Source organism: Choloepus didactylus, chromosome 4, assembly GCF_015220235.1.
Source record: "Choloepus didactylus isolate mChoDid1 chromosome 4, mChoDid1.pri, whole genome shotgun sequence".
NCBI lineage: Eukaryota > Metazoa > Chordata > Mammalia > Pilosa > Megalonychidae > Choloepus > Choloepus didactylus.
In genome coordinates this window covers 59,542,089-59,567,688 of record NC_051310.1, presented here as the reverse complement: position 1 = coordinate 59,567,688, position 25,600 = coordinate 59,542,089, and the positions used below count along the sequence as shown (strand labels likewise).

Here is a 25,600-nt window from a genome sequence, read left to right as displayed (position 1 = left end):
TCTTGAAATATATTCTGTTCCATTGATCTATTTATCTATCACTAATACCACAGTTTTGATTATTGCAGCTTTGTAGTCTTGAAATAAGGAACTGTGAGTCTTCCAACTTTATTCTTTTTCAAAATTGTTTTGGCCATTATATTTGTTTTGCATTTTCCTATAAAATTTAAAACTACCTTTTCTATATCTAGAACAATACTACTGGGATTTTGAATGGAATTGAATTAAATCTCTAGATCAATTTGGGGAGAACTGACATCTTAACTATACGGAGTCTTCCAAACCATGGACATAGTATATTTCCCCATTTATTTAGGTCTTCTTGGATTTCCTCTATCAGCATTTTGTAGTTTTCTGCATACAGATTCTACATCTTAGATTTATATCTAAATATGTATTCTTTTAGCTATATTGTAAACGGTATTTTTCTTTAATTTTGTTTTCATTTGCTCATTACTAGAGTATAGAAATACAATTGACTTTTGCATGTTGCAAAGCTCATTGCTTTGAGGAACTTTTTTAATAGATTCCTTTCCAGAGCATACAATCATGTCATCTGTAAAGAGTGACAGTTTTATTTCTTTTCTTGTTTTCAATCTGTATGCCTTTTATATTTTATTACCTAATTTCACTGACTATGATTTCCACTATGATGTTAAATAGGAGTTGAGAGAGTGGACATTCTTGCTTTATTCTCAGTCTTAGGGGAAACACATTCAGTCTTCCACCTGTAAGTATGATGTTAGTTACAGGCTTTTTGTAGACATCCTTTTTCAGGCTGAGGAAGAAGTTCCCTTCTTTTCCTAGTTCGCTGAGAATTTATATCATGAATGTTGACTTTTGCCAAATGCATTTTTACTGAAGCAACTGTTATGAGCATGTGATTTTCCTTCTTTAATTACTTAATATGATAAATCTTTCATATTGATTGACTTTCAAATATTGAACCCACCTTGAATTTACAGGATACACTACACTTGATTATGGTTTATTATTATATTTATATATTGCTAGCTTTGATTTGATAATAGTTTGTTGAGTTTTGGAAATATGTTCATAATGGATATCGGTCTGTTACTTTCTTTTACTGCTTTTTTTGTTTGTTTTGTTTTTTGTTTTTTTCTGGTTTTGGCAGCAGAGTAATGCTGACCTCATAAATCAAGCTAAGAAGTTCTCTCACTTCTTCTATTTCTGGAATGGATGTTTAGAACTGGAGTTGTTTCTTCTTTTAATGTTTGATAAAAGTCACCATTGAAACTGGGGCTAGTGTTTTCTTTTCTGGAAAGTTATTAAATACAAATTTAATTTCTTTAATAGATTTAGGTGTATTCAGATTACCTATTTCTTCTTGGGTAAGTTTTGGTAGTCTGTGGCTTTCAAGGAGTTATAGTCCATTTCACCTACATTGCTTAATTTACGTGATTTGAATTATTCACAGTATTACCTTTTTAAAATCTGCGGCAGTCTGCAGTAACAGCCCTTCTTTTACTTCCTGATTTTAGTCATTGTGACTTCTTTTTCTGGAATAGTTTGATTGGAAATTTATCAATTTTACTGATTTTTTCAAAGGCTACCTTTTGGTTTCATTCATTTATTTTACATTTGAAGTCTAATCTGTCTGATGTTAGTATAGCTACCCCTACTCTTTTCTGGTTGTTGTTTGCATGGAATATCTTTATCCAGCCTTTCATTTTCAACCTATTTTTGTCCTTGGGTTGAAGCAAAAAGATGGATACTGTTTTTATTTTATTTATTTATTTATTTTAAAATCCATTCTGCCAGTCTATGTCTTTTGATTGGGAAGTTGAATCTAATAACATTTAATGCTATTACTGTAAAGGCAGTAGTTTCTTCCACCATTTTTTTCCTTTAGATTTTCTACATAATATCTACTTTTTTTCTCTCTTTTTGCCCTCTTAGTTACCCTTACTGATAATCTTCATTTATACACTCTCCTCCAAGCCTCTCTCGCCTGTCTTTTCCTATCAGTCTGTAGCACTCCCTTTAGTATTTCTTGTAAAGCAGATCTCTGGTTCATGAACTCTCTCAGTGTCTGTTTATCTGTAAATATTTTAAACTCTCCCTCATTTTTGAAGGACATTTTTGCTGGATCTAGAATTCTTAGTTGGCTGTTTTTCTCTTTTAGTATCTTAAATATACCACTGCCTTCTTGCCTTCATTGTTTCTGTTGAGAAATCTGTACTTAGTCTTAAAGAGTTTCCCTTGTATGTGATGGATAGCTTTTCTCTTGCTCCTTTCAGAATTTTCTCTTTGGCACTTGACAATCTGATTAGTAAGTGTCTTGGAGTAAGTCTATTTGGATCTATTCTGTTTGGGGCACAGTGTGCTTCTTGGATCTGTAATTTGATGTCTTTCACAAGAGTTGGTAACTTTTCATTATTTCCGCTATTATTCTTTCTGCCCATTTTCCCTTCTCATCTTCTTTTGGGACACCCATAACACTATATTTGTGCACTTCATGTTGTCATTCAGTTCCCTGAGACCCTGCTCATATTTTTCCATTCTTTTCCCTATCAGGTGTCCTGTCCTCTGTCTAGTTCACTAATTCTTTCTTCTGCCTTTTCAAATATGCTGTTGTATGTCTCCATTGTGTGCTTTTCTCTCTTCTATTGTGTCTTTCATTCCCATAAGTTCTGTCATTTCTTTTTACAAGCTTCCAAATTCTTCTTTATGGTCACCCAGTGTCTTCTTTATATCCCTCATCTCTTTTGCCACATTTTCCTTCAACTTGTTGAATTGATTGAGATTTGTTTAAACATCTTTAAATATTTTCAACACCTGTGTCTCATCTGAAGTTTTATTTTGTTCCTTTGACTGGGCCATAACTTTGTACCCCTCAGTATTACTCGTAATTTTTCACTGGTGTCTTGGCATCTGATTTTCTTGATTAGTTTATTCTGGAGGTCATATTCTCTCTTTTGCCTAGGGTTTTCTTGTTGGTTGGCTTTGTGTTCTAACTGTTCCTTGACATTTGGTTCAACTTATTCTAGACTTCTAGCATAGCTTCCATTTAACTCATCACAATTTTTCAGCTCTTATTTTTCTGATTCTTGCCCTGCCTATATCGAAGCTTTTTGAGACTCCCCTTTTTTTTTCTGCAGTTGTTTCACCCCCAGGAAAAAGCTTTCCCTTCCCTCTTCCTCCTCAGGGAATACTGATCTGCTGTTTGTTTTGTTTTGCTTTTTGCCTCTATATGTTTTTAACACTCCTTTCATTACCTCTGGCTGACTCTGGGAGGAAGGTCCCACCAGATAGGATCAAACCCAGTCAGATTTTCCCAGACAAGATAGGCCCAGGACTCATGAAGAAGTGTAGCTCAGTATCAAAGTTCCTGGGGATGAGACCCAGCAGATTGCCAGTCTTTCCTGTGAAGTGTCCTGATTCTGTGCTTTTCCTGCTCTGCCCAGCAGATGGTGCTTGTCAGCCCACTGTTCCCCACAGGCCTAAAGTGGTACTGTGCCTTTAATTCTCAGCACACCCTGCCCCAGTCAGGGGCATTGCTGAGACAGAGGCTGAGGCTGAAGGTGGGCTTACACTGTTTCCATTTTCCAAGCTCCTGGGATCTGAATTCTCTAAATAATCATAACCATCTGTGCTGGGCCTTGCCCCACCCCACCCCCCTTTTTTTTTGGGGGGGGGGAGCCGCTCTTCAGTTCACCTGTTTCCTGAAAGCTGGAAAAGTTACAGGACTCTGAAGCAACCCCACTACCACTCCTGCTTGAGCATGTTTGAGATAGGCCGGGCTCTGCTTTTTGTAGGTAGAAACTGTTGCTGATATCCCAGCCCCTGAGGCCTAAATTCTCTGAATGAGAGCTGTCACTTGCTCTGGGCTCTGCCCCACCCCCACCCCTTTTCTTGGGGAAGATATGCCCTTTAGGGAACTATCTCCTCCACCTGATTAGTTACTTTGTCTCTCAGTTAGCCTTACCTCCACCCTGGGGCAGAGCTGAAAATGGAGAATGCTGGCTGCTTTCTTTAATGGGCTGCTTAAAAAAGAAAAAAGAAAAAAGAAAAAAGAAAAAAGAAAAAAAAACTGTTCTCAGAGTTGGCCCCCAACTGCTTAGTTTTGCCAGTCAACAACTGGAGCCGGTACCTGGCTCTATGTGCCCATTTTATTGGGGTACAGCCCTTTCCCTTTTCCATTAATCTGAGCTCCAGTAGTTTTCTTGGAGTAATCTGCAGGGCTGATACAGAACTCCCAATTTCTTTCTTGTTTGCATTGTAGATTTGTCTGTGCTTGGAGATGGTATTTAGCTGTCCAGGTTTGTTAATCAAATCCACGACTGGAGCATGGCTGAGCTCCCCTTCCCTTGCTCCTAGTAGAGAGGGCTTTTGTTTCCCACCAGGGATTGACTCTGAGTCAGCCTGCCATGCCTGTGGGGAAGGGACATCAGCCTCCACAACGTGAAGAATTTACTTACAGTTCTGTTTGTGATTTATCAGTCTCAGCCCTTCTACCCATTCCTGACTGGTGTATGATGTGTGTCCGGTCCCCAAAGTCCCCCAATTGTTCCAGACAGATCCTGGCTATTTACTAGCAACCCTAGAGGACAGACTAAATCCCACATCTCCCTATGCAGCCATCTTGATCTCTCCCCTTCAGTTTTGACTGCTCTTCTGATAAAAACTCATTCATTTATTTGGTATATTCTATTTAACTGCATTCTGCACCTTATGATTTTCTTCCTTCTGCTTGCATTAGTTAATTTTGTTTTTTCACCCCTAGTTTCTTAAAGTAGAAGCTCAGTTTATTGATTTTAGACCTTCATTTTCACTAAGTTAAAAGTATTTTCTAATCTCCCTTGAGACTTCTTTTATGACTCATGGATTACTTGGAAGTATGTTGTTTAATTTCCAAGTATTTGGAAATTTTCCAGATATTTTTATACTATTAATTTCTAGCTTAAGTACATTACAGTTAGATAATCACTTCGCATGAGCTCAAGTTTTCAAGCTTTATTGAAATAGTTTTGTGATCCAGGATATGTATTTCCTGGTGAATCTGCCATGTGCACTTGAGAAGAATGGGTATTCTGCTGTTGTTGAATGGAATATTTTATAACAGATGTCAATCAGACCCAGATGATAGTGTTGTTTGATTTTTCTATATCCTTGACGATTTTTACTGTCTATTACTGAGAAGTGAGTGTTAAAGTATGCTACAATTGTGGACTTGTCCATTTCTCCTTTCAGTCCTATCAGTTTTTACTTCATGTATATTTTTTAAAGTATGCTACTACAGTTGTGGACTTGTCCATTTCTCCTTTCAGTTCTATCAGTTTTTGCTTCATATATATTTTTTTTTCATAATTTGAGATTTTATTGAAGATCAGCACACAGACATTATGTACAATTTGTAAACAATTCTTAATGTATGTACCGAAAATCTAAAAACCCATGTAGTTGCAATTCTTTTCTAAAGTTATTTCAGTGACTTCCCATCTTAAAATCTGGAGGCATGTTTTCAAGAGAATATCAAGTACCAATATCTTCAAATGTTGATAAGAAGTTATATCAAGTCCCACTAATTCACAATTTATTATCATACATACTACAAACTCACATTTTAAATCTTTCACAGCATATAATAAAGTTATTAGGAAAATTAAACAACCACAATCAAGGATATTACATAGTGCATACAGTTCTGACAGGGAGAGCCCAGATCATGGAGAAGTCTTAAGAAACAGATCTAAAAAACATGGGAATAAAAGTAATTTAAAATGTTTGACACATATTAAATGCATGGCTCTGACTCCAAATAATTGTTTTACTATGCATTGTATCACAGGGTATAAAAACTGCCCCCTCCCCCATGAAGTATTAAGTTGACATCCAAGACATCCAAGTTGCTTGACATCCAAGACAGTCAAAGACTCCTGTAATTCAATATCCCATTCTGGTATTCTCTGGTTGTACCAAAAAATAAACAACCAGCAAATGATTTCCCCTCTTAAAAAAAAGCATGTACACTTAAAAAATGGGATGAGGTGGGATTTCAATCTCCTTCGTAAAAATATTTCTCCTAGAGCTACTAAAAACTTGCATTTACAAAACTGTTGATAAAAATATTCCTCTGGATTATATAAGAAGGGGGAAACAGGAACCACTGTAAGACATGGTATACGATATTTATCAGCCTAGGCTTCTTTTTCTTCTGCTTCATCAGAGGCTGGACTCCTTTCATTTTTAGTTTCTCCATTTTCAGCAGGTAGGTCTTCTTTAGTTTCTTGGTTAGTGTGCCGGTTTGAGTGTATTGTGTCCCCCAAATGCCATTATCTTTGTGGTCTTGTGTGGGGCAGAAGTTTTGGTGCTGGTTGGATTTGCTTGGAGTGTGCCCCACCCAGCTGTCGGTGATAATTTTGATGAGATGTTCCCATGGAGGCGTGGCCCCACCCATTCGAGGTGGGCCTTGATCGGTGGAGCTATATAAATAAGCTGACTCAAAGAGGAAACGGAGTGCAGCTGGGAGTGATGTTTTGAAGAGGAGCAAGCTTGCTAGAGAGGAACGTCCTGGGAGAAAGCCATTTTGAGGCCGGAGCTTTGGAGCAGATGCCAGCTGCCTTCCTAGCTAACAGAGGTTTTCCGGAGGCCATTGGCCATCCTCTGGTGAGGGTACCCAATTGCTGATGTGTTACCTTGGACGCTTTGTGGCCTTAAGACTGTAATTGTGTAGTGAAATAAACCCCCGTTTTATAAAAGCTTATCCATCTCTGGTGTTTTGCATTCTGCAGCATTAGCAAACTAGAACAGTTAGCCACTTCAGTTTGTTTTCCCTTTGGACTGTACATTTTTGTCTGAAGATTTATCCTTTCCTCTGACTCCATTTCCACTTTTGCAGGAATAGTTTAGCTAACAGCCTCACCAACCTCCTCTTGGACTCTTCCTTCCCTGTCCCTTCCACTGAGCTAACCTTCTCTTGGTGACCTTGGCAGTACAGTGGGTGCATGCCAGGTGCTGTGGGAGGTGGCATGCTGAGAGCCTTCTCAAAGCTGGGCTGCTGGCGGCTGCCACTCCTCCCGCCACCCGAGTCACTCTGCTTTATGTATTTTGAGACTCTATGGTTAGGTGCATATAAATTTAGGATTTTTATGTCTTCTTGGTGAATTGAATCTTTTATTGTTGTGCAATATAATATCCCTGATAATTTTTTCTACTTTGAAGTCCAAAGACTAGTTAATTTTGTTACTTTCTTTTTCTTTCATCATAATTTCAATGTCTTCTTTACTTTCTTTAAACACAAACATATTTGTTTTCGCTATCTGATAATCCAACATACATGGTTTTAGTGGATTAGACTTAGGAATCTGCAGTTTCCGCAAACTCTTATTCATAATAGCTTGCTTTTTTGTGTTTGAAGAGTTTAAATTATGAATTTGTGCTCCTTGGAACCTCATCAATGGGAAATCTATGAGGCCCGTGTTTAAAATGTGTCCTTGGAGGATGTGTATTTGCTTATGCCAAGTGCCTGAGGATGCTATCAACATGGGGCCATTTTAAGGTATTTGGTTCCCCCATCAAATGGTATCTATTCCTTAACCTTGTATCCAGCTAGTGTTATGACAAGAGCTTCCCTTGATTACCAAGAGCTAATGAAAAAAGAAAAAGGAAAAAAGAAAATATCTTCCTCATTTTTGTAGATTGACCTGTGCAAGTGCTCTCTTATTCAGCGCTAATCTATAAAATTAGTTTAGAGAATAGCTTGTAGGGGCCAACCCTGATCCGTACTGAGCATGTGCCTCATCTTTGGCATGTGCATGTGTCCCTAGGAATTCTCCATTTACACAGTTCTGAATGTCCCCTCTCCCCTAGGAAACAGTTTCCTTATGGTCCTATTATGTTGTATAGTCAGCAATTCCTTGATTGCTTTTCCACAGAACTCTGTAGGAGAGCTCTGTGAGCTGCCTTCTACACACAGGGCAAGTTCTGGGAAAGGGCCAGTTTCTCAGGTCACTAGACAGATTGTGACAGATATACATGGTCCCAGAATGTGCATGAGGCTTACTCTCCTCCCTCCAGAACTGGGACCAGGGCTCTGCATTGAGTGTGGGCCAGCTCCATGCCAAGGAGGCGAAAGGTTAGGGAGGACAAGATCCTACCACTTTTAAGTAGCCTTTTTCTTGATTCTGTGATAGCCTTGTGTTTTAGTTTTCTAGCTGCTAAAACAAATACCACACAGTGGCGCTGGCTTAACACGGGAATTTATTGGCTCATGGTTTCAAAGGCTAGAAGACTTGCTCCCTTCCAGGGTTATCTTCTGGCTGGTCCACAAATTTGGGGGTTCCTTGGCTTTTCTATCACATGACAAAGCACATTTCAGTGTCTTCTCCTTTCTCTTCTGGGTTTTGTGACTTCTAGCTTCTGGCCACTCTCCATGACCTCTCTTTCTGTGTCCAATTTCCTTTGCTAACAAGGACTTCAGCTATACTGGATTAAGATTCACCCTAATTCAGTTTGGGTACAACTTAACTAATAACATCTTCGAAGGTCCTATTTACAAATGGGTTCACACCCAAGGACCAGGGGTTGGGACCTGAACATGCCTTTTGTAGGGGACATGATTCAATCCCCAACACCCTGTTACTGCAGTCTTTTAACTGTTTTCTGGAGCTTTGAGAAAGATGTTTCTGCCATTTCTTGCTGGTTGTTCAAAGATTCTATGGGGAGAGAGAACCCTGAAGTGCCTCACTACGCCATTGAGATTGGGGTAGGGCCTCCAATCTTGAGTTTTGACTATGCCTAAGCCACAGGCTTTGTTTTCTATTCCTTGTGCTTGTGGTTTATTAAAAGCCAGGCCCTCAAGGCAAAAAAAATGACTCTGATCTTGCTTACTCTTCTGACATAGCACTCTGAAAGGAACTGCATTACTTCTCCATAAGAATTTGAGACACTTTTAAGAAAAAAGAAAATTCAAGAAATTTAAGAAGGAAAAATTTAAGATAAAAAGAAAAGAATTTAAGAAAAGTTAAGAAAAAAGAATTAAAAAAAAAATAGTTTATCCAGCATTTTTAGGTGAGATGTCTCACAAGAGGTGTCTCTGATATGTAGGCTGATATGTTTCCAGAACCAGAAGTCCCTGAGCCACTTTTGAACTTAGGCAATATTCTAATAGTGCAAAAATCATCTAAAATGTAACAATTGCTTGAGTCAGGAAGATCAGCTATACCTTATTAAACCCAAATGGCATCAAAAGTTGCAATGGAAAAAAAAAAAAAAAAAGCTAGAGACTAAAAAGAGGCGCCAGCAGCAGTTCATAAGTACAGTTCTGGTGTATTAAGAACACATTCTTTTGGGCACTTCCCATTCATCCAGATAAATTTCTTAGGCTTCTCAGGAATGTGGACAATATGAATTTGTCCCCTAAAGAATTTGTAGTTTTCTATTAGGTTTAAACTACTGAGAGAATCACATATTTGTAAGGATCTTTGGAAATCATCTAGGAAGGCAATTTAGTGTTGTAATGAACATGGGTGCTGGCATCATACAGAAGTGGATTCTCCTTGCCATTCTTAGTTGAGTTAAATGTGACTTCCATGGAGTTTCAGTTTTCTCATCAGTAAAATGGAGAAAATAAAGTAGGTATCGTATAGATTTGTGAGACAATTAAATGAGAATCCATGTAAAATGAACAGAGTGCCAAGCACATAGTAAATGCTCCACAGAAGGCAGCTGCTATCATGTCCAGTATACTCTTTCATTTTCCTGATTATGCAAATTAACATAAACATTCTACTTTAATATTTTTAATAACCAGAGGACACAAATTTCTGTAAAGAGAGATGCATATTTTGGCTGATTACAGCTCTTTAAGGAATGAAATGAGAATGATTAAAACAAATATTGTACAATTTCTATATACTGGACTATGATTTACTAGCCCAAGGAATGCAGGAGCAAAAACCAAACCACACCAAATCTGAAATTTTATCTTCTAAACACAGGAGAGAAAAATTATTATAAAGTACATGTAAGTACATATGGAAGTGTGGAAAACAAATTTTTTTAAAGTATTGATAAATCACTTTTCTGTCAAAAAATGAAGAAAACATTTTGATCCCTCAACATTCTACCCTGTCCCCCCATAAATATCCACCAAACACATGCATGAAAACAGCGCTATCTGTGAAATTAATTAGTGGTTCAAAATGACATCTGAAAATATAATTATTTTAAAAATCAATGTATTTTTTTTGTAAATAATCTAAAACAAAGAACATGTACTTCCAAACAACTAAATTGAAGATATTTTGTTCTCAATGAGCAAAAAGTGTTTTCTAAGATTTTTTACATTATTTGGTAAAAGTTTCCCATTGGCTAAATCATTCAATTTTTGGACAAAATGTACCTCCATCAAGAGTAAGTTTTGATCGCCACTCAACAGGCAGAAATTCAACATGTGTTGCATGGTTGGAAAAATGCTTTTCCTCTATCTTTCTTGCAGCCTCTCTCATCCTAAAAAAATAAAGACAAAATGAACAAAAGTCCATCAGAGTAACTTCACAGATGCACTTAGATAGTATAACATCTTTAACCATTATACTTTAATTTACTTAAAACATTCTACTTCATCCAATTTTATTTCAATTATGCTACACTAAGCAATACTTTGCAACACTAGGGTACCACCATTTCAAAGCTTTTCCTAGATTTGCCATATATGATTTCAAATATTCCAAGCCTTTAACTATATTCTAAATAATTACATAAGTTTTTAATGAAAAATTTCAAATGCACACAAAAGTAGAGAGAATAGTATAATGAACACCATGTGCTATCACCCAGAAGTCATGGCCTGTCTTACTTAGTTTATTCCTCTACTCATTCATCCCAAAATATGCAGTTTTTAATTTTATATTTTAAATTATAATACAGTAAGATTGATTTTTTTTCCCTTTTGGTGTAATCAAGATATGGAATAGTTTCATCATGACTTGACTCTCCCTTTTTTAGTTACATCCTACCCCACCTTCATAATAATTTAAAGCAAATGCCAGACACCATTATTTCATCTGTAAAGTTTAGTATATATTTCTAAAATGTAAGGAAAACAATCTATTCAACATTAGTATCAATTCAAAAATAATCCTTTAATTTCAGCAAATACCTCGAGTTCAGTGGTCCCAATTCCCCACTTGGACTATAAATGCTGTAACAGTAAAAATTTTTGAGTTGTTTACATTGAGATCCAAGTACAATCTACATATTGCAATTAGCTGACATGTCTCTTAAGGGTCTTTTAATCCGTGGGTTTCCACTCTTTCTTTTATTTTTGCTTTGTAATTTTTTTTGTCCTGTAGTTTCCCAGGGTCTGATTTTTACTGACTGCAACCCCACGGTGTTATTTAACATGTTCCTCAATCCCCCTATTTCCTGTAAATTGGCAGTGAAATACCAGTTCTTGATCAGATTCAAGTTCTACTGTTTAGCAAGACTACCTCATAGGTGGTTTTGTATACCTCCAATAAGAGGTATGTACATTGTATTTTCCCTCCTTTTGGTGATGCTAGCAGTTATTGATGATCATTGCTTAGATGTATTAATTTATAATGATCGCAAAATGGTATTTTTCTTATTCCAGCACCCCTTATATGTTTATTAACAAGGGCCATGAGCTTTTCCCATCCCTTTTAAGTTGTGTTTTCTTGATTCAGCTTTTGCCTGGTTATTTCAACCCTTTTAACTGTTCTGGAGCTCTGAGGAAGATGGCTCTGTCAGTTTTTGTTCGTTGTTCAAAGATTCTGTGAGGGGAATGGGACCTGAAAGCATTTCATACCTCTACCTTGGTTGACCAGAAGTCCTTTGGGATTTTCTATAGACAAGATCATGTCATGGGGTAGAGATAGTTTTACAACTTCATTTCCTATCTAGATGGCTTGTATTTCTTTTTCTCGTCTAACTGCCATAGTTAGAACCCACAATACAATGTTGAATAGAAGATCAGAGGGTACATTATTGTCTTATTTTTAATATTAGGGAGAGAGCTTTCAGTCTTTCACTATTTTTGCATAATTTTAGCCGTGGGTTTTTTTTGTTTTTGTTTTTGTTTTTGGTAGATGTCCTTTGTCAGAGTGAGGAAGTTCCCTTCTGTTCCTAGTTTGAGTGTTCTTATCATGAAAGAGTGTTGGATTTTTGTCAACAGATTTTTCTGTAACTATCAAGATGATCATGTTCTTTATTTGCCTTTTGTTCTGTTAATATGGGTACTACATTGATTTTCCTATGTTGAACCAATGTTGCATTCCTGTGATAAATTCCACTTGTTCATGGTGTGTAATTATTTTTATATGTTGGTGGATTCAGTATGTTGATACTTTTGTGGGAAAAAATTATGTCTATATTCATTAGGGATATTGGTCTATAATTTTCTTGTGATGTCTTTATCTGGTTTTGTTATCAGGGTAATAATGGCCTCAGAGAATGAGCTTGGAAGTTTTCCTTGCTCTTCTATTTTTTGGAAGACTTAGGGAAGAATCTGTGATAATTCTTCTTTATACATTTGGTAGAATTAGCCAGTGAAGCCATCTGGTCCTGCCTCCTCCCTCTTTTGTTTGATTATTTCTGCAGGGTTGATAATGATGCCCCTTCTTTCATTCCTGACTTCGGTGATTTGAGTCTTCATTTTTTAATTTGGTCAGGTCTAGCTACAGGTTTGCTGATTTTGTGGATCTTTTCAAAAAAACCATAGTAGAAGTGTATACAGAGATCTTTCTCACTGCTTTTCACAACTGCATTGTACTCCATGGATAATAAACATAGTTTACTTAACTAGTCTCTTACCGTTGAACATTTGGGTAGCTTCTATTACAATTTAATGCTACAATGAATAGACTTGTGCATAAATCAGTTTGTATTTTTGCTGACATTATCTTTGAGATGAATTAGTGGAAATAGATTTGCTGGGTCAAAGGGTAAATGCCTGTATCATTTTGATAAATGTTGCCACATTCTTCTCCACTGCATTCCACTAGCAATATAAGAATGCCTATTACCTACCACCTGGCTAAAAGAATATGTGGTCAAATTTTTGGATTTTTGCTAATCTGATAGCCAAGAAATGGCACCTTGGTGTAATATTAATTTACATTGTATTGGCAAGGTTGAGCATCTTTTCATATGGTAAAGAGCCATCTGCATTTCCTTTCCTAGGAATTGACTACATATTTAGCATATTTTCCCCAGAGTAGTATGGCATTTTTTCTTTATCTTTAGAAGTCTTTTATATATTAGGGATAGTCATCCTTTATCTGTGATATAAGTTGTACATATTTTCCCCCAGTTTGTATTTTCTTTTTTTTTCCCATTAGTTTTTTAAATGACATGATATTTATCAGTATTTTCCCTATTACTTCTGTATCAAATCATATGACAGTTTTCTTTGCCCCCAAGGTATAGAAGAATTCAGCTCCCCTTCCCCATTTAAAAATATCTAGTACTTATATGGCTTCATTTCTTACATTTAAATGTGATCCAACTGAACTTTATCCTAGCATGAAAAACGTATCTGATTTCATTTTCTGTCCATATGGCTATCTAGTTTTCCTAACACTTCTTGTTAAAAAAGTCTACCTCTCTATATCCAGTATATTTTATAAGGCATTATTTATAACATAGTTACATTTTACTGACCGCATATCCCTAAAGTTGACTTTGAAAATGTGTTGTCCTTACCATTGTATCACTGAAAATAAAGATAATAGCCAAAACTTCAGATGGGAAGGTAGGATCTCTTTATTTCCCACGGAGCCTAAAAGTACCTTGTGTTCACAGTAGACATCAAAATAAAGGTTACAAATACACTTTTAAAGCTTTCTTGCCATCTATTCAAATGCTCACTTTTAACAAATGTAAGTATATGCAAAAAAGCTGGAAGATCTGGAAATAAAGACTTATTTTTTTCTTCCTGAACTTGAACACAGATGATTTAAGATCTAGAGCTATCTCACCTGGAACCATGCGAGATGTCTGAGAATAGCTTCAAAATGAAGGGTAGAGGAGATAGAAACTGGATTCTGATAACTTGTTTGAGCAACATCACTCATAAACTTCTCAAGTTTATGAGCTACTAAATCTTCTTTTTGGCTTAAGTCTTTTCTGGATTAAGTTTTCTCTCATGCTCAAAGAAATCAACCCGATACCTTCCCATTTATCAATGGATCCAGAGAGAACACGCCACTAAACCTACTTCTCAAATTACTAGATTTTCAAGCCAAAAACTTGCAACCTGACAAGAGAATATAAATATTATGGGAAATAATGTGCAACTCATCAAAATATTATATGAGGATCGGAGAGAAGGAATCCTGTATTACAAGGTATGGAGACAGCCTTTGAGAGAGAGAGAGAGAGAGAGAGAGAGAGAGAGAGAGAGAGAGAGAGAGAGAGAGTGTGTATGTGTGTTTTAAGCTGAACTATACTTTTACTCTATTCTATCAGCTGGCATTAAGGGATGTTACAATAAAAAATGAAATAAACTCATGGTTGTTGAGATGTTGTTGGGAATACAGTTCACAGGATAACATTTTATTTGAAGCCTCAGAATCAGATAAATTGTGCTTTTACCAGCAACTGGTTTGTTCTCATCATATCATAAACATGTAATTGATCAGATTTTTCTTTTTACTGGCTGCTAGCTCAGAGTCAAGTTTGTGGTGGAACCCTAACATCCTGACATGCACTTTTAAGACAGTCCTTAACATTTATTAACATACACACACTCAATAACAACTAGTTTTTAGAATAAAGTTGAGTATAAATATATTAATGAGGTAAATAACCTGCCTGGTGTGCTGGTAAAACATCCACTGTTAGTGTTTAAAATTTAGAGTTCAATTTTCTCTGGTAGCAATTAATAGGACAGGTTAAGCTTCTACTTGACAATTTAAACAATTCCTAGCTTTTTCATAGTTATGCAGCTTTGCAGTATTATCAGTTTCTTGCAGTTCAGAGGAAGATAAAAACTTAAAACTAGATATTTTTCTTGCTTTCAAACACAGTTTAATATAAATTGACTTAATATTAAAAATTTTTTTTTTTATATTTTTAAGGGCTGAACTTTAATATTTCAATGGCATCCCAAATGAGTTATTGGTAGGGTTAGAGGCTTCCCTTCATGCCACTCAGTGAGAATCAAGAATTCTGAAAGTTAAAGCTTTTTACCTCTTTGGACACATAAAACAACATACTAAAAGCATATCACAAAGGCTTTCTTATATCACTCGTTCTCCACATGGTGGGGGAAAAAAAGCCAGACATACAACGTTATCATCCAGATATAATCACTCTTGAAATTTGGTCCACAAACCTGATATATAACTTAAAAAATACAGAGTAGTTGGCATTGGAGAAACATGCAGAATGAGTAAATGCTGTTAATATTTTATACCCTGGAAAAAGTTCAGATTCTAGGCCAGATGTAGAATGTATTCATCAAAGAACTCACATGGCTGTATTTTTGATAATTCTTCCTTGGTCCATTTTCTGCCCAATGCCATGCACAACAAATACAATATGGGTAGTCTGTGATGGCTTGTCTTCTAACGTGGCTTCTTCTACATAACCTCTATGAAGTCTGGTCCCACTACTTGATGCTGTAGAAAAATTATGATTCTAAGTTTACTTTTTTATTCTGAGAAACAGCAGCATTTTCACAATATGTTGAATGAAAAAAAGAATTAAAAGGAATATTAAGAAAAAAATCCTCTGGTAGGGGGAAATAAAGTTTGTAAGATGATCTATACTGATCAACTCTGATACAGACTGATCAACTAGAAATGACAACAAAGTCAGAAACTATATGGAAGAAGAAAAGGAAGGAAGAATGAACTGAATAAGTAAAAATTTAAAACTTCTATAAAAAATACTATGAAACAAAGATAAAAGATGAACGGCAAACTGGGAAAAATTTTGCAAAACATGACATACTAATTTAATCACCTACATTTACAAAGAGAACTTACTAATCAAAAAGCAAAAAGACAACAAATCAAATAGCAAAATGAGCTAAAGATATGATAATTCACAAAATAAGAAATACAACTAATAAACATATAAAAAGACATTCAAGCAAATTTATCAAAAGAATTAAAATAAAAAAACAGGATAGCCAAAAAATTCTATCAGACTTAAAGAAAATTAAAAAAAAAATTTTTTTTGATAATGCTCTCACATCCCCCAGGTATCATCCCCCTCCCTTTTTTCTTTCAGTCAGATTTCTTTAAAGGGTTGTCTATTCTCACTGCCTCCATTTCTTCATTCTCTACTTAAGTTTCAACCCATGCCAGTCTGGCTTCAACCCCATCAATCCATCTAAGTCACCACTGACCACCACCTTGTGACTAAATCCAATGGAAAATATGCAGTTTTTGTCTTTCTGACACTATGTTTAAATTGCCATATTTTATTTTCATTTCACTGCCTCAGTGTATAAAAAGATAATTATTAATTTTGTCAGACCACTATAATATATAATTATTCATTGATGAATACATGTCAACTCAATCACCTCAAAGTTTCATTTAACAGGAAAGTAATGGTCACTAAATTTAATGCATATTTTAAATACACTAAAAAGAGCATTTGAGTAGTCTAATTTGGATGTATAATAAAGAAGTCAGAGTCCCCAAATTACCTTTAGAAAATCCCAGCTTCTGGGTAACTGTTCTTGCAATTTTAGATGTTGTTGCATCACTGTAAAGATATACTTCATCCACACTGTGCCAGTCCACGTGGTTTCGACTCAACTTGAAACTATGAATAGCTGTTGCAAAAAGGAAAATCTCACTTGAAGATCTCTAAGACAAACTTCATTGTGTGAAAAATTATAATACAAATATTTTTAAATTAGTATCACCTAATCCAATTCACATATTTAACAGAAAACTATTTCAGTTAAATCCATATTTATATAAAGTAAATAATGGATAGGGACCTTATTTTATAAATGATTAACCATGCTATAGCAAATAGCAGCCTGTTAAACCTGTAGCATCTGTAAATCACAAGAACTTATCTACATGAACACAGAGTTAATATGTATTCTGATTATTATTGCTTTCCCAGGTGATGCGACTGTTCCTTAGGTCTAAGGGACATATACCTACTTTTCAATAGCTTGGACACAGAAAATAAGTTCCATTTTTTCTGTTGATTTTAACTGAAAATAACAAATAATCTAAGAAAATTCCACTCAGTTCAAGAAAAAAATGATATTTAGAGGGAAAAAAGTTACAGTTAAACTGAGAAGAGAATAATCTAATCAGAATATAAGGTATTTTTGAAATAGATACTCAAAGTCAATTATCACTGGATATTGCTTACCACAGAAGAAATCCAAAGTTGAAAGATGTTTTAATAAGAAATCAAAGAATGGTTTACTGTCATGATTTTTCAAATCAGTATGACTATTACATTTCTGTAAGTGGGGGTATGCTTGGTAAAAACAAGCTCTAAAAAAAAAAAAAAATCAAACCTATATACTCTAGGAAATACATAAGCTCCTTGAGGGCAGGGACTGTGTTTCAATCATGTTTATATTCCTAACACCAAACAGTGCCCTAACACAGTGCCCAGCTCACCGCACAAATTCAGTAATGTTTGTGGAAGCAATGAATTCAGAAAATTGCCATAACATATCCACCAACTCATAATTTGATAGTTCTTATACGCTGAAGGCTTTACACTTTCCCCCAATATCTGTGGTATATCCAGATTCACATACCTATATTCAGAAAACCAGGCACCTTCAAATGCCTGATTTATTTTCTAAAAATCCTCCTAAGGCAAATATTATCCCTTATTTTACATACAAAGACACAGAGGTACAAAGAGACTAAGTGGCTTGCCACAAAGCTAGTTACTGGCAGAACTATAACAGAATCTAACTCTTCTGATTTGAAGAACAATGAACTTCCCTCTAGAAAATTTTAAAATGTGTTGAAAATACTTCAAGCTAAATATATAAAAGAATATAGACTTGTTCATGTTCTAAGACCATAAAAGAAATTTTTTATCAAAACCTATTCCCTACTGTAATACATAGATAAGTAAATTCTTCATGGAAAAATTTATTTCTTAGTTATATGACAAATGCAATTTCAAAATACATGAAAAATCAATTCGTATTTTACTTACCTGCCAGGATACATTACTAATATTGAACATAAGATCAAGATACAATTAATGTGACAAACAATATCTTTGCTTGCAAAGAAAATAGTGTACACCCTCAGCTTTTAAAAGAACTTTTCATAGATTTAAAAAAAAATCTTTCACAAGAATTTAACAATTATTTTGCTTTTCTAATTTCATGTATGATCCCAGTCACTGTTTTTATTTTAAGTATTTCCACCCAATGTTTCTAAACTACATTTCATTAAAATAGTTTTGGGCAACATATGCAAAAGACATTGAAGCTACAAGACCACATATTTAGAGAATAGTGTTGAAGCCAATAAAATTTTGTTCCTCTAAATTGTCCAGACAATTGCTTAAAGTAGAACATCTTAATATTGGTGACCATCCATTTTTGTACTACACACATTGTTTACAAGTGACTGAATGTACTTATACGTCTAACACTAAGCAAACAGACAAGTTTTTAAAAACTAATAATTTCTCACTCTTTCAATACACCCTTTCAATACATTTTATAGCAAAATAACTGAATGCTATAAGCCAGGAATATAACTACATGGATAAATAAAACTACAATTACTGTACCTTGGGAACGCTTTCGTTTAAGACCTGCCGCATCTGTACTTTTCTTATATCCTCTCCATTTGAACAGAGAAGGGAGGGAGAATGGAGGGAGGTGGTAGACAACTAAGAAAGCAAAAACACTGAGCTTCAAAGTAAATTTTAAATGAAGTTTGCCATTTTGCCTTTCTGTTGCAGTATTAACTTTAAAAAAATGAGTTGTATTTGACAAACATTATTCTATGCTTTATTTATAATTTCCAATTAAAAAACAGTAAAGCAAAACATCAGTTTAATGTTTATCAAATATATGCTCTACTCTTAATGAAAGAAAAAAGGCAAATCTGTTAAAGACAACTATGTGATTATCACATATAATGTCTTTTCATAGGAAAACAAAACAAAAGAAAACAGAACATGGTATTTTTGAGCACTTAGATTTGTAAACCCCAACTTTACAATAAGGTTATTTATGCTCACCAAATTTGTGACTACAAAATAGCCAACAATTGATATACAAATAATGCAATAAATGTCATTTTAAACATCTAATACAGCTTTTCCGAGGAGATACTACAGTATATGTTAAGCTAGATGCTTTCTGTTACTGAAGTATAATGGTTGCTTCTCACAGAGATATTCTTTTCAAAACTCTGTTTAAGTTTTCAAAAGATTTTTAAAAATGGAACTTCAACTAAAAAAACAAAAATCAAATTGGAAATTTTACTGCTATCCCTTTTGGAAAACTTTATTAATGATAAAATAATGAAAAATGTGTAGCAAAACTGTATGCTTTGACTTGTAAGCATGAAAAAGATGACATAGACTAAAGCCATGCCATACACTTGATATGTGGCCAATCAATAGACAACCTTATAGTCAACATTTTCTCTGCCAAATTTTACTAGTTTTAGCTCAATAAATTTCTTTCCAATTTTAAGTAAGCAACTATTTAAAAATCCACTTGAAATTGAACCTTACAAATCAATTTCTTACCAGTTCAGTTAATGAACTACAGAACTTTTATGATTTAGTTCAAATTTATGTTCTATACGTTTGATTTTTATCCTCATTCCCTTCTATACGAACATGACATTCAAAGGTTAAATACTGCTTGAACACAAAAATATTGAATTCCTACTGTAAAGCATTAGAAATAAAATAAATCTTTGTATAGACAGATGAATTATATAAAAAGATTTGTGTAATAAAGGGAATTGAGAAATACTACAAGGCACTTTAAAGTAATTATATCTATAGGTAATTGAGTGGCTACAGAAGACTAGAAATTATTCCTAAAAGCTGAGTTGTTACATCAAGATTATAAAAACATTTCAATGCTTCAGAAAGGTACAAAATAACAATTGAAGCAATTTTCTTCACTGAAAACGTTTCTTCTTTCAGTTGCCTTCTAGTCAGTTATTGAGGAGCATCTTAAAACAAAAAATCCATTAGGAAAGCTAACATCAAAGTAGATCAAACTGCCAAAAACTTGAGACTTTACTACTCAAAGAAACAAAACCTAGATTTTGTAAATCTAGGTTTAAAATTTCTATGAACCGACTCAATACATACTAAAAGAGAACTAATGGGAAACATGGACCATTTGACCACATTTTAAAATTATGCATACACTTTTGGAAAGTCAGTCAAGATAACAAAATGAAAGGTTTTCCTTTCTAAAAGAATAGTATACTTTAAAACTTAAACAAAGACAAATATCCCAATATACTAAAAACAGAGAAACATTTATCTTCTTTAGAAATTTTATTCTTATTTTCGCTTGACAGATATTGCTTTATTTGTTACACATCCTGTAGCATAGTTAGGTTAATTTAAGTTTTCAACACAAACCACTGAATAAATGGGTACTACCAAAAATAGCAGAGAAAGAGCGCTTACTACTAATCCAAACAGGCATCACGCTTACAAAAAATGTAAGTGCCAGAAACATTACTCATTTTTTGTCTTTTTAAGTAAGTTTAAGTTAGGAATTCTTATGTAGTGTTAAAAAAAGTATGCATAAATTCAAAATATAACTGAAAATGCTAATTTACTAAATGTTAATATTAATCAAAATGTTCTTTTATGTATTAAAGCCTTGTACATGAAAAAGACAAAGTACCAAAGTAAAATATCATCAATAACTTTCCTTACTAATTCATCTCAAAATTTTTTCTTCATTATATAATTCTGAAGGCAGCAGATTATTAAAAAAAGGGGGGAAGGGGAGGGTTGCCAGTGATAAACTAACCCCTTGAATGCAATAGAAAAATTCAACATTTCTCTTTACAAAAGCTGCCAATTTGGACAATCTCAACCACCAGGAGAAGCAGGTTTGCCCATCTCAAACCTGCAACTATGAACAAAAGAAAACTCTTGGCAATCTTCCTTGGATCTCAGAGAAATTAAGTTAGATCATTTTATGAAAATTAAATAATAATTAAAAGCTAGAAGGCAGGAATTCTTAGTCTGCAAAGAGGAAAAGGAAAGCTGGTTAAAAAGAAAAATATAGCACAACCCCTCAATCTTTTATTTTTTGGCTTTTCACAGCAATAGTGATAGGAGTACATACTCTACAGGCCAAAAATGTAAATGCTTACAGATCCACCAACATCTGTGCTGTCACAGCACTCAAAATGAACATGAAGAGTAAAAAGACTATTCTTTTACTTTCAAGCTATCTGTGACTTTTTATTTATAGTGTGACACTTGAAAACAGCATATAGTTGGGTCTTGCATTCTTATCAAATCTGTCAATCTCAGACTTTTAATTAGAGTGTTTAGTTCACTTATATTTCGGTAATTATTGATATGGTTAGATTTAGATTTATCATTTTTAAAATTTATTTTCTCTCTGCCCCATCTGTCTTTTGTTCCTGTTTTTCCTTTCCTGCTTTCTTATGAGTTAACAAGTATTTTTTACTATTTCCCTTTCATTCCACTGCTGGCCTTTTTTCTCCATTTAAACATTGTATTTTGAAATAATTTTAGAGAAAAGTTGCAAAAACAGTACAGAGAATTCCCATATACCCTTCACCCAGCCTTCCCTCTTGTAAGCATCTGGCATAACTATAATATACTTACAAAAACTAAAAAATTAACATTTCTAAATACAGATTTTTAGATTTCTCCAATGTCTCCATTAGTAACCTTTATCTGTTCCAGGATCCAGTCCAGGGTACCCTTGCATTAATGTGTCATATTTCTTTAGTCTCATCCACTCTGTGACCATTTTTCCAATCTTTGTCTTTCATGAACTTGACACTTCTGAAGAGTACTGGTCAGTTATTTTGCTGAACGTCCCTCAATTTGGGTTTAGTTGATGTTTTCTCATGATCAGATTGAGGTTATGCCTTTTTGGTCAGAGTAGTGTGCAACACTAACCCCTTTTGTTTAACCTTTTATACTGATTGGATAACTTGGATAAATGGTAAAATGAGTGAAATACTAAGCCAGATTTAAGCATTTACCAAATTATTTATTTGATAGTCTGATTTCATTTGTACTCTTCATCCCAGGGGAAACTTCAGGCTTTCACTTGGTAGGAGGCTAGATAAACATTTACTAGCCTGGGAGGTGGAATGAGGAGAGGCTCAGTGTTCATTTTTTTTTTTTTTTTTTTTTTTTAATTCAGTTTTATTGAAATATATTCACAAACCATACAGTCATCCATGGTATACAATCAACTGTTCACAGTATGATCATATAGTTATGCGTTCATCACCACAATCTATTTCTGAACATTTTCCTTACATCAGAAAGAATCAGAATAAGAATAAAAAATAAAAGTGAAAAGAGAATACCCAAACCATCCCCCATCCCACCCTATTTGTCATTTAGTTTTTACTCCCATTTTTCTACTGATTTTTTTTCAATTTTTTAACTTTATCAAAAAATTAAAAACAAACAGGCAAACAACAACCAATAAAACCACACAACATTTCAAACAAAGCAATGGATTAAGGAAAACAAATAACCTAAAATAACTACTTTGCTTCCAATATGTTCCTACCATACCCCAAGAAAATTAATAAACCATGTCCAAACAGAGGAGTAAGAAAAACAAATAATCTAAAATAACTACATTGCTTCCAACATGTTCCTACCATACCCCAAGAAAATTAACAACCCCTAAGAAAACAAAGGAATAAGAGAAAAAAAAAAAACCTAAAATAACTCTATTGCTTCCAACATGATCTTACTATATCCAAGAAAGTTTACAAACCATAATCATTCCTGAGCATTCCCATAACATTGAGATTACCCTCCATAGTTTATCTGTTCTTATTAGATTATCATTCCCCCTCCACTAATTGGTATCTCTAGGTCCCCTACATTCTACAGTATAAAACATTGTACATTTTTCAAAGAATTCACATTAGTGGTAACATACAATATCTCTCTTTTTGTGCCTGGCTTATTTTGCTCAGCATTATGTCTTTTTTTTTTTTTTTTTTTTTTTTTTTTAATCTTCATTTTAATGAGATATATTCATATACCACGCAGTCATACAAAACAAATCGTACTTTCGATTGTTCACAGTACCATTACATAGTTGTACATTCATCACCCAAATCAATCCCTGACACCTTCACTAGCACACACACAAGAATAACAAGAATAATAATTAGAGTGAAAAAGAGCAATTGAAGTAAAAAAGAACACTGGGTACCTTTGTCTGTCTGTTTCCTTCCCCTATTTTTCTACTCATCCATCCATAAACTAGACAAAGTGGAGTGTGGTCCTTATGGCTTTCCCAATCCCCTTGTCACCCCTCATAAGCTACATTTTCTCTTTTGTTGCTTGTGCTTTGGGTGTAAAGTCTAGGAAGTGGCCGCCTAATACAAGCTCTTGAAGATGTTTTCCTACATTATCTTCTAGGAGTTTTATGGTACTTTCTTTTATATTGAGATCTTTGGTCCATTTTGAGTTAATTTTTGTGTAGGGGGTGAGGTAGGGGTCCTCTTTCATTCTTTTGGATATGGATATCCAACTCTCCCAGCCCCATTTGTTGAAAAGACCATTATGGCTCAGTTCAGTGACTTTGGGGGCCTTATCAAAGATCAGTCGGCCATAGATCTGAGGGTCTATCTCCGAATTCTCAATTCGATTCCATTGATCTATATGTCTGTCTTTGTGCCAGTACCATGCTGTTTTGGCAACTGTGGCTTTATAATAAGCTTCAAAGTCAGGGAGTGTAAGTCCTCCCACTTCGTTTTTCTTTTTTAGAGTGTCTTTAGCAATTCGAGGCATCTTCCCTTTCCAAATAAATTTGATAACTAGCTTTTCCAAGTCTGCAAAGTAGGTTGTTGGAATTTTGATTGGGATTGCATTGAATCTGTAGACGAGTTTGGGTAGAATTGACATCTTAATGACATTTAGTCTTCCTATCCATGAACATGGAATATTTTTCCATCTTTTAAGGTCCCCTTCTATTTCTTTTAGTAGAGTTATGTAGTTTTCTTTGTATAGGTCTTTTACATCTTTGGTTAAGTTTATTCCTAGGTACTTGATTTTTTTAGTTGCTATTGAAAATGGTATCTTTTTCTTGAGTGTCTCTTCAGTTTGTTCATTTCTAGCATATAGAAACATTACTGACTTATGTGCATTAACCTTGTATCCCCTACTTTGCTAAATTTGTTTATTAGCTCTAGTAGGTGTATCGTCGATTTCTCAGGGTTTTCTAGATATAAGATCATATCATCTGCAAACAATGACAGTTTTACTTCTTCTTTTCCAATTTGAATGCCTTTTATTTCTTTGTCTTGCCGGATTGCCCTGGCTAGCACTTCCAGCACAATGTTGAATAACAGTGGTGATAGCGGGCATCCTTGTCTTGTTCCTGATCTTAGAGGGAAGGCTTTCAGTTTCTCACCATTGAGTACTATGCTGGCTGTGGGTTTTTCATATATGCTCTTTATCATGTTGAGGAAGTTTCCTTCAATTCCTACCTTTTGAAGTGTTTTTATCAAAAAGGGATGCTGGATTTTGTCAAATGCTTTTTCAGCATCTATTGAGATGATCAATTGATTTTTCCCTTTTGACTTGTTAATGTGTTGTAATACATTGATTGATTTTCTTATGTTGAACCATCCTTGCATGCCTGGAATAAACCCCACTTGGTCATGGTGTATGATTTTTTTAATGTGTCTTTGGATTCGATTTGCAAGTATTTTGTTGAGGATTTTTGCATCTATATTCATTAGGGAGATTGGCCGGTAGTTTTCCTTTTTTGTAACATCTCTGCCTGGTTTTGGAATTCGATTGATGTTAGCTTCATAAAATGAGTTAGGTAGTGTTCCATTTTCTTCAATGTTTTGAAAGAGTTTGAGTAAGATTGGTGTCAGTTCTTTCTGGAAAGTTTGGTAGAATTCCCCTGTGAAGCCATCTGGCCCTGGGCATTTATTTGTGGGAAGATTTTTGATGAGTGATTGGATCTCTTTGCTTGTGATGGGTTGGTTGAGGTCTTCTATTTCTTCTCTCTTCAGTCTAGGTTGTTCATATGTTTCCAGGAAATTGTCCATTTCCTCTACATTATCCAGTTTGTTGCCATACAGTTGTTGATAGTATCCTCTTATAATTTTTTTAATTTCTTCAGGATCTGCAGTTATGTCACCTTTTTCATTCATTATTTTGTTTATATGGGTCTTCTCTCTTTTTGATTTTGTCAGTCTAGCTAGGGGCTTGTCAATCTTGATGATCTTCTCAAAGAACAAACTTTTGGTGATATTTATCCTCTCGATTGTTTTTTTGTTCTCTATGTCATTTATTTCTGCTTTAATCCTTGTTATTTCTTTTCTTGTATTTGGTTTAGGATTGGTTTGCTGTTCATTTTCTAGCTTCTTCAGTTGATCCATTAGTTCTTTGGTTTTGGCTCTTTCTT

At 34.6% G+C, this 25,600-nt stretch overlaps 1 protein-coding gene across 8 annotated transcripts in view; it reads right to left on the bottom strand.

The window, feature by feature from the left end:
- The window catches only part of DDHD1 (DDHD domain containing 1), a 133,656-nt gene that overhangs the window by 46,315 nt on the left and 61,741 nt on the right, over window positions 1-25,600 (bottom strand). For 4 of the 8 annotated variants that reach the window (XM_037832682.1, XM_037832684.1, XM_037832683.1 and 1 more), the window contains 4 exons: window positions 18,739-18,840; window positions 16,649-16,777; window positions 15,461-15,608; window positions 10,367-10,473 (listed from right to left, as the gene is read on the bottom strand). In XM_037832682.1, coding sequence (XP_037688610.1) covers window positions 10,367-10,473; window positions 15,461-15,608; window positions 16,649-16,777; window positions 18,739-18,840 — 486 coding nt within the window. The remainder of the gene's footprint in view (window positions 1-10,366; window positions 10,474-15,460; window positions 15,609-16,648; window positions 16,778-18,738; window positions 18,841-25,600) is intronic. The other 4 variants (XM_037832685.1, XM_037832687.1, XM_037832686.1 and 1 more) reach the window with 1 other exon arrangement.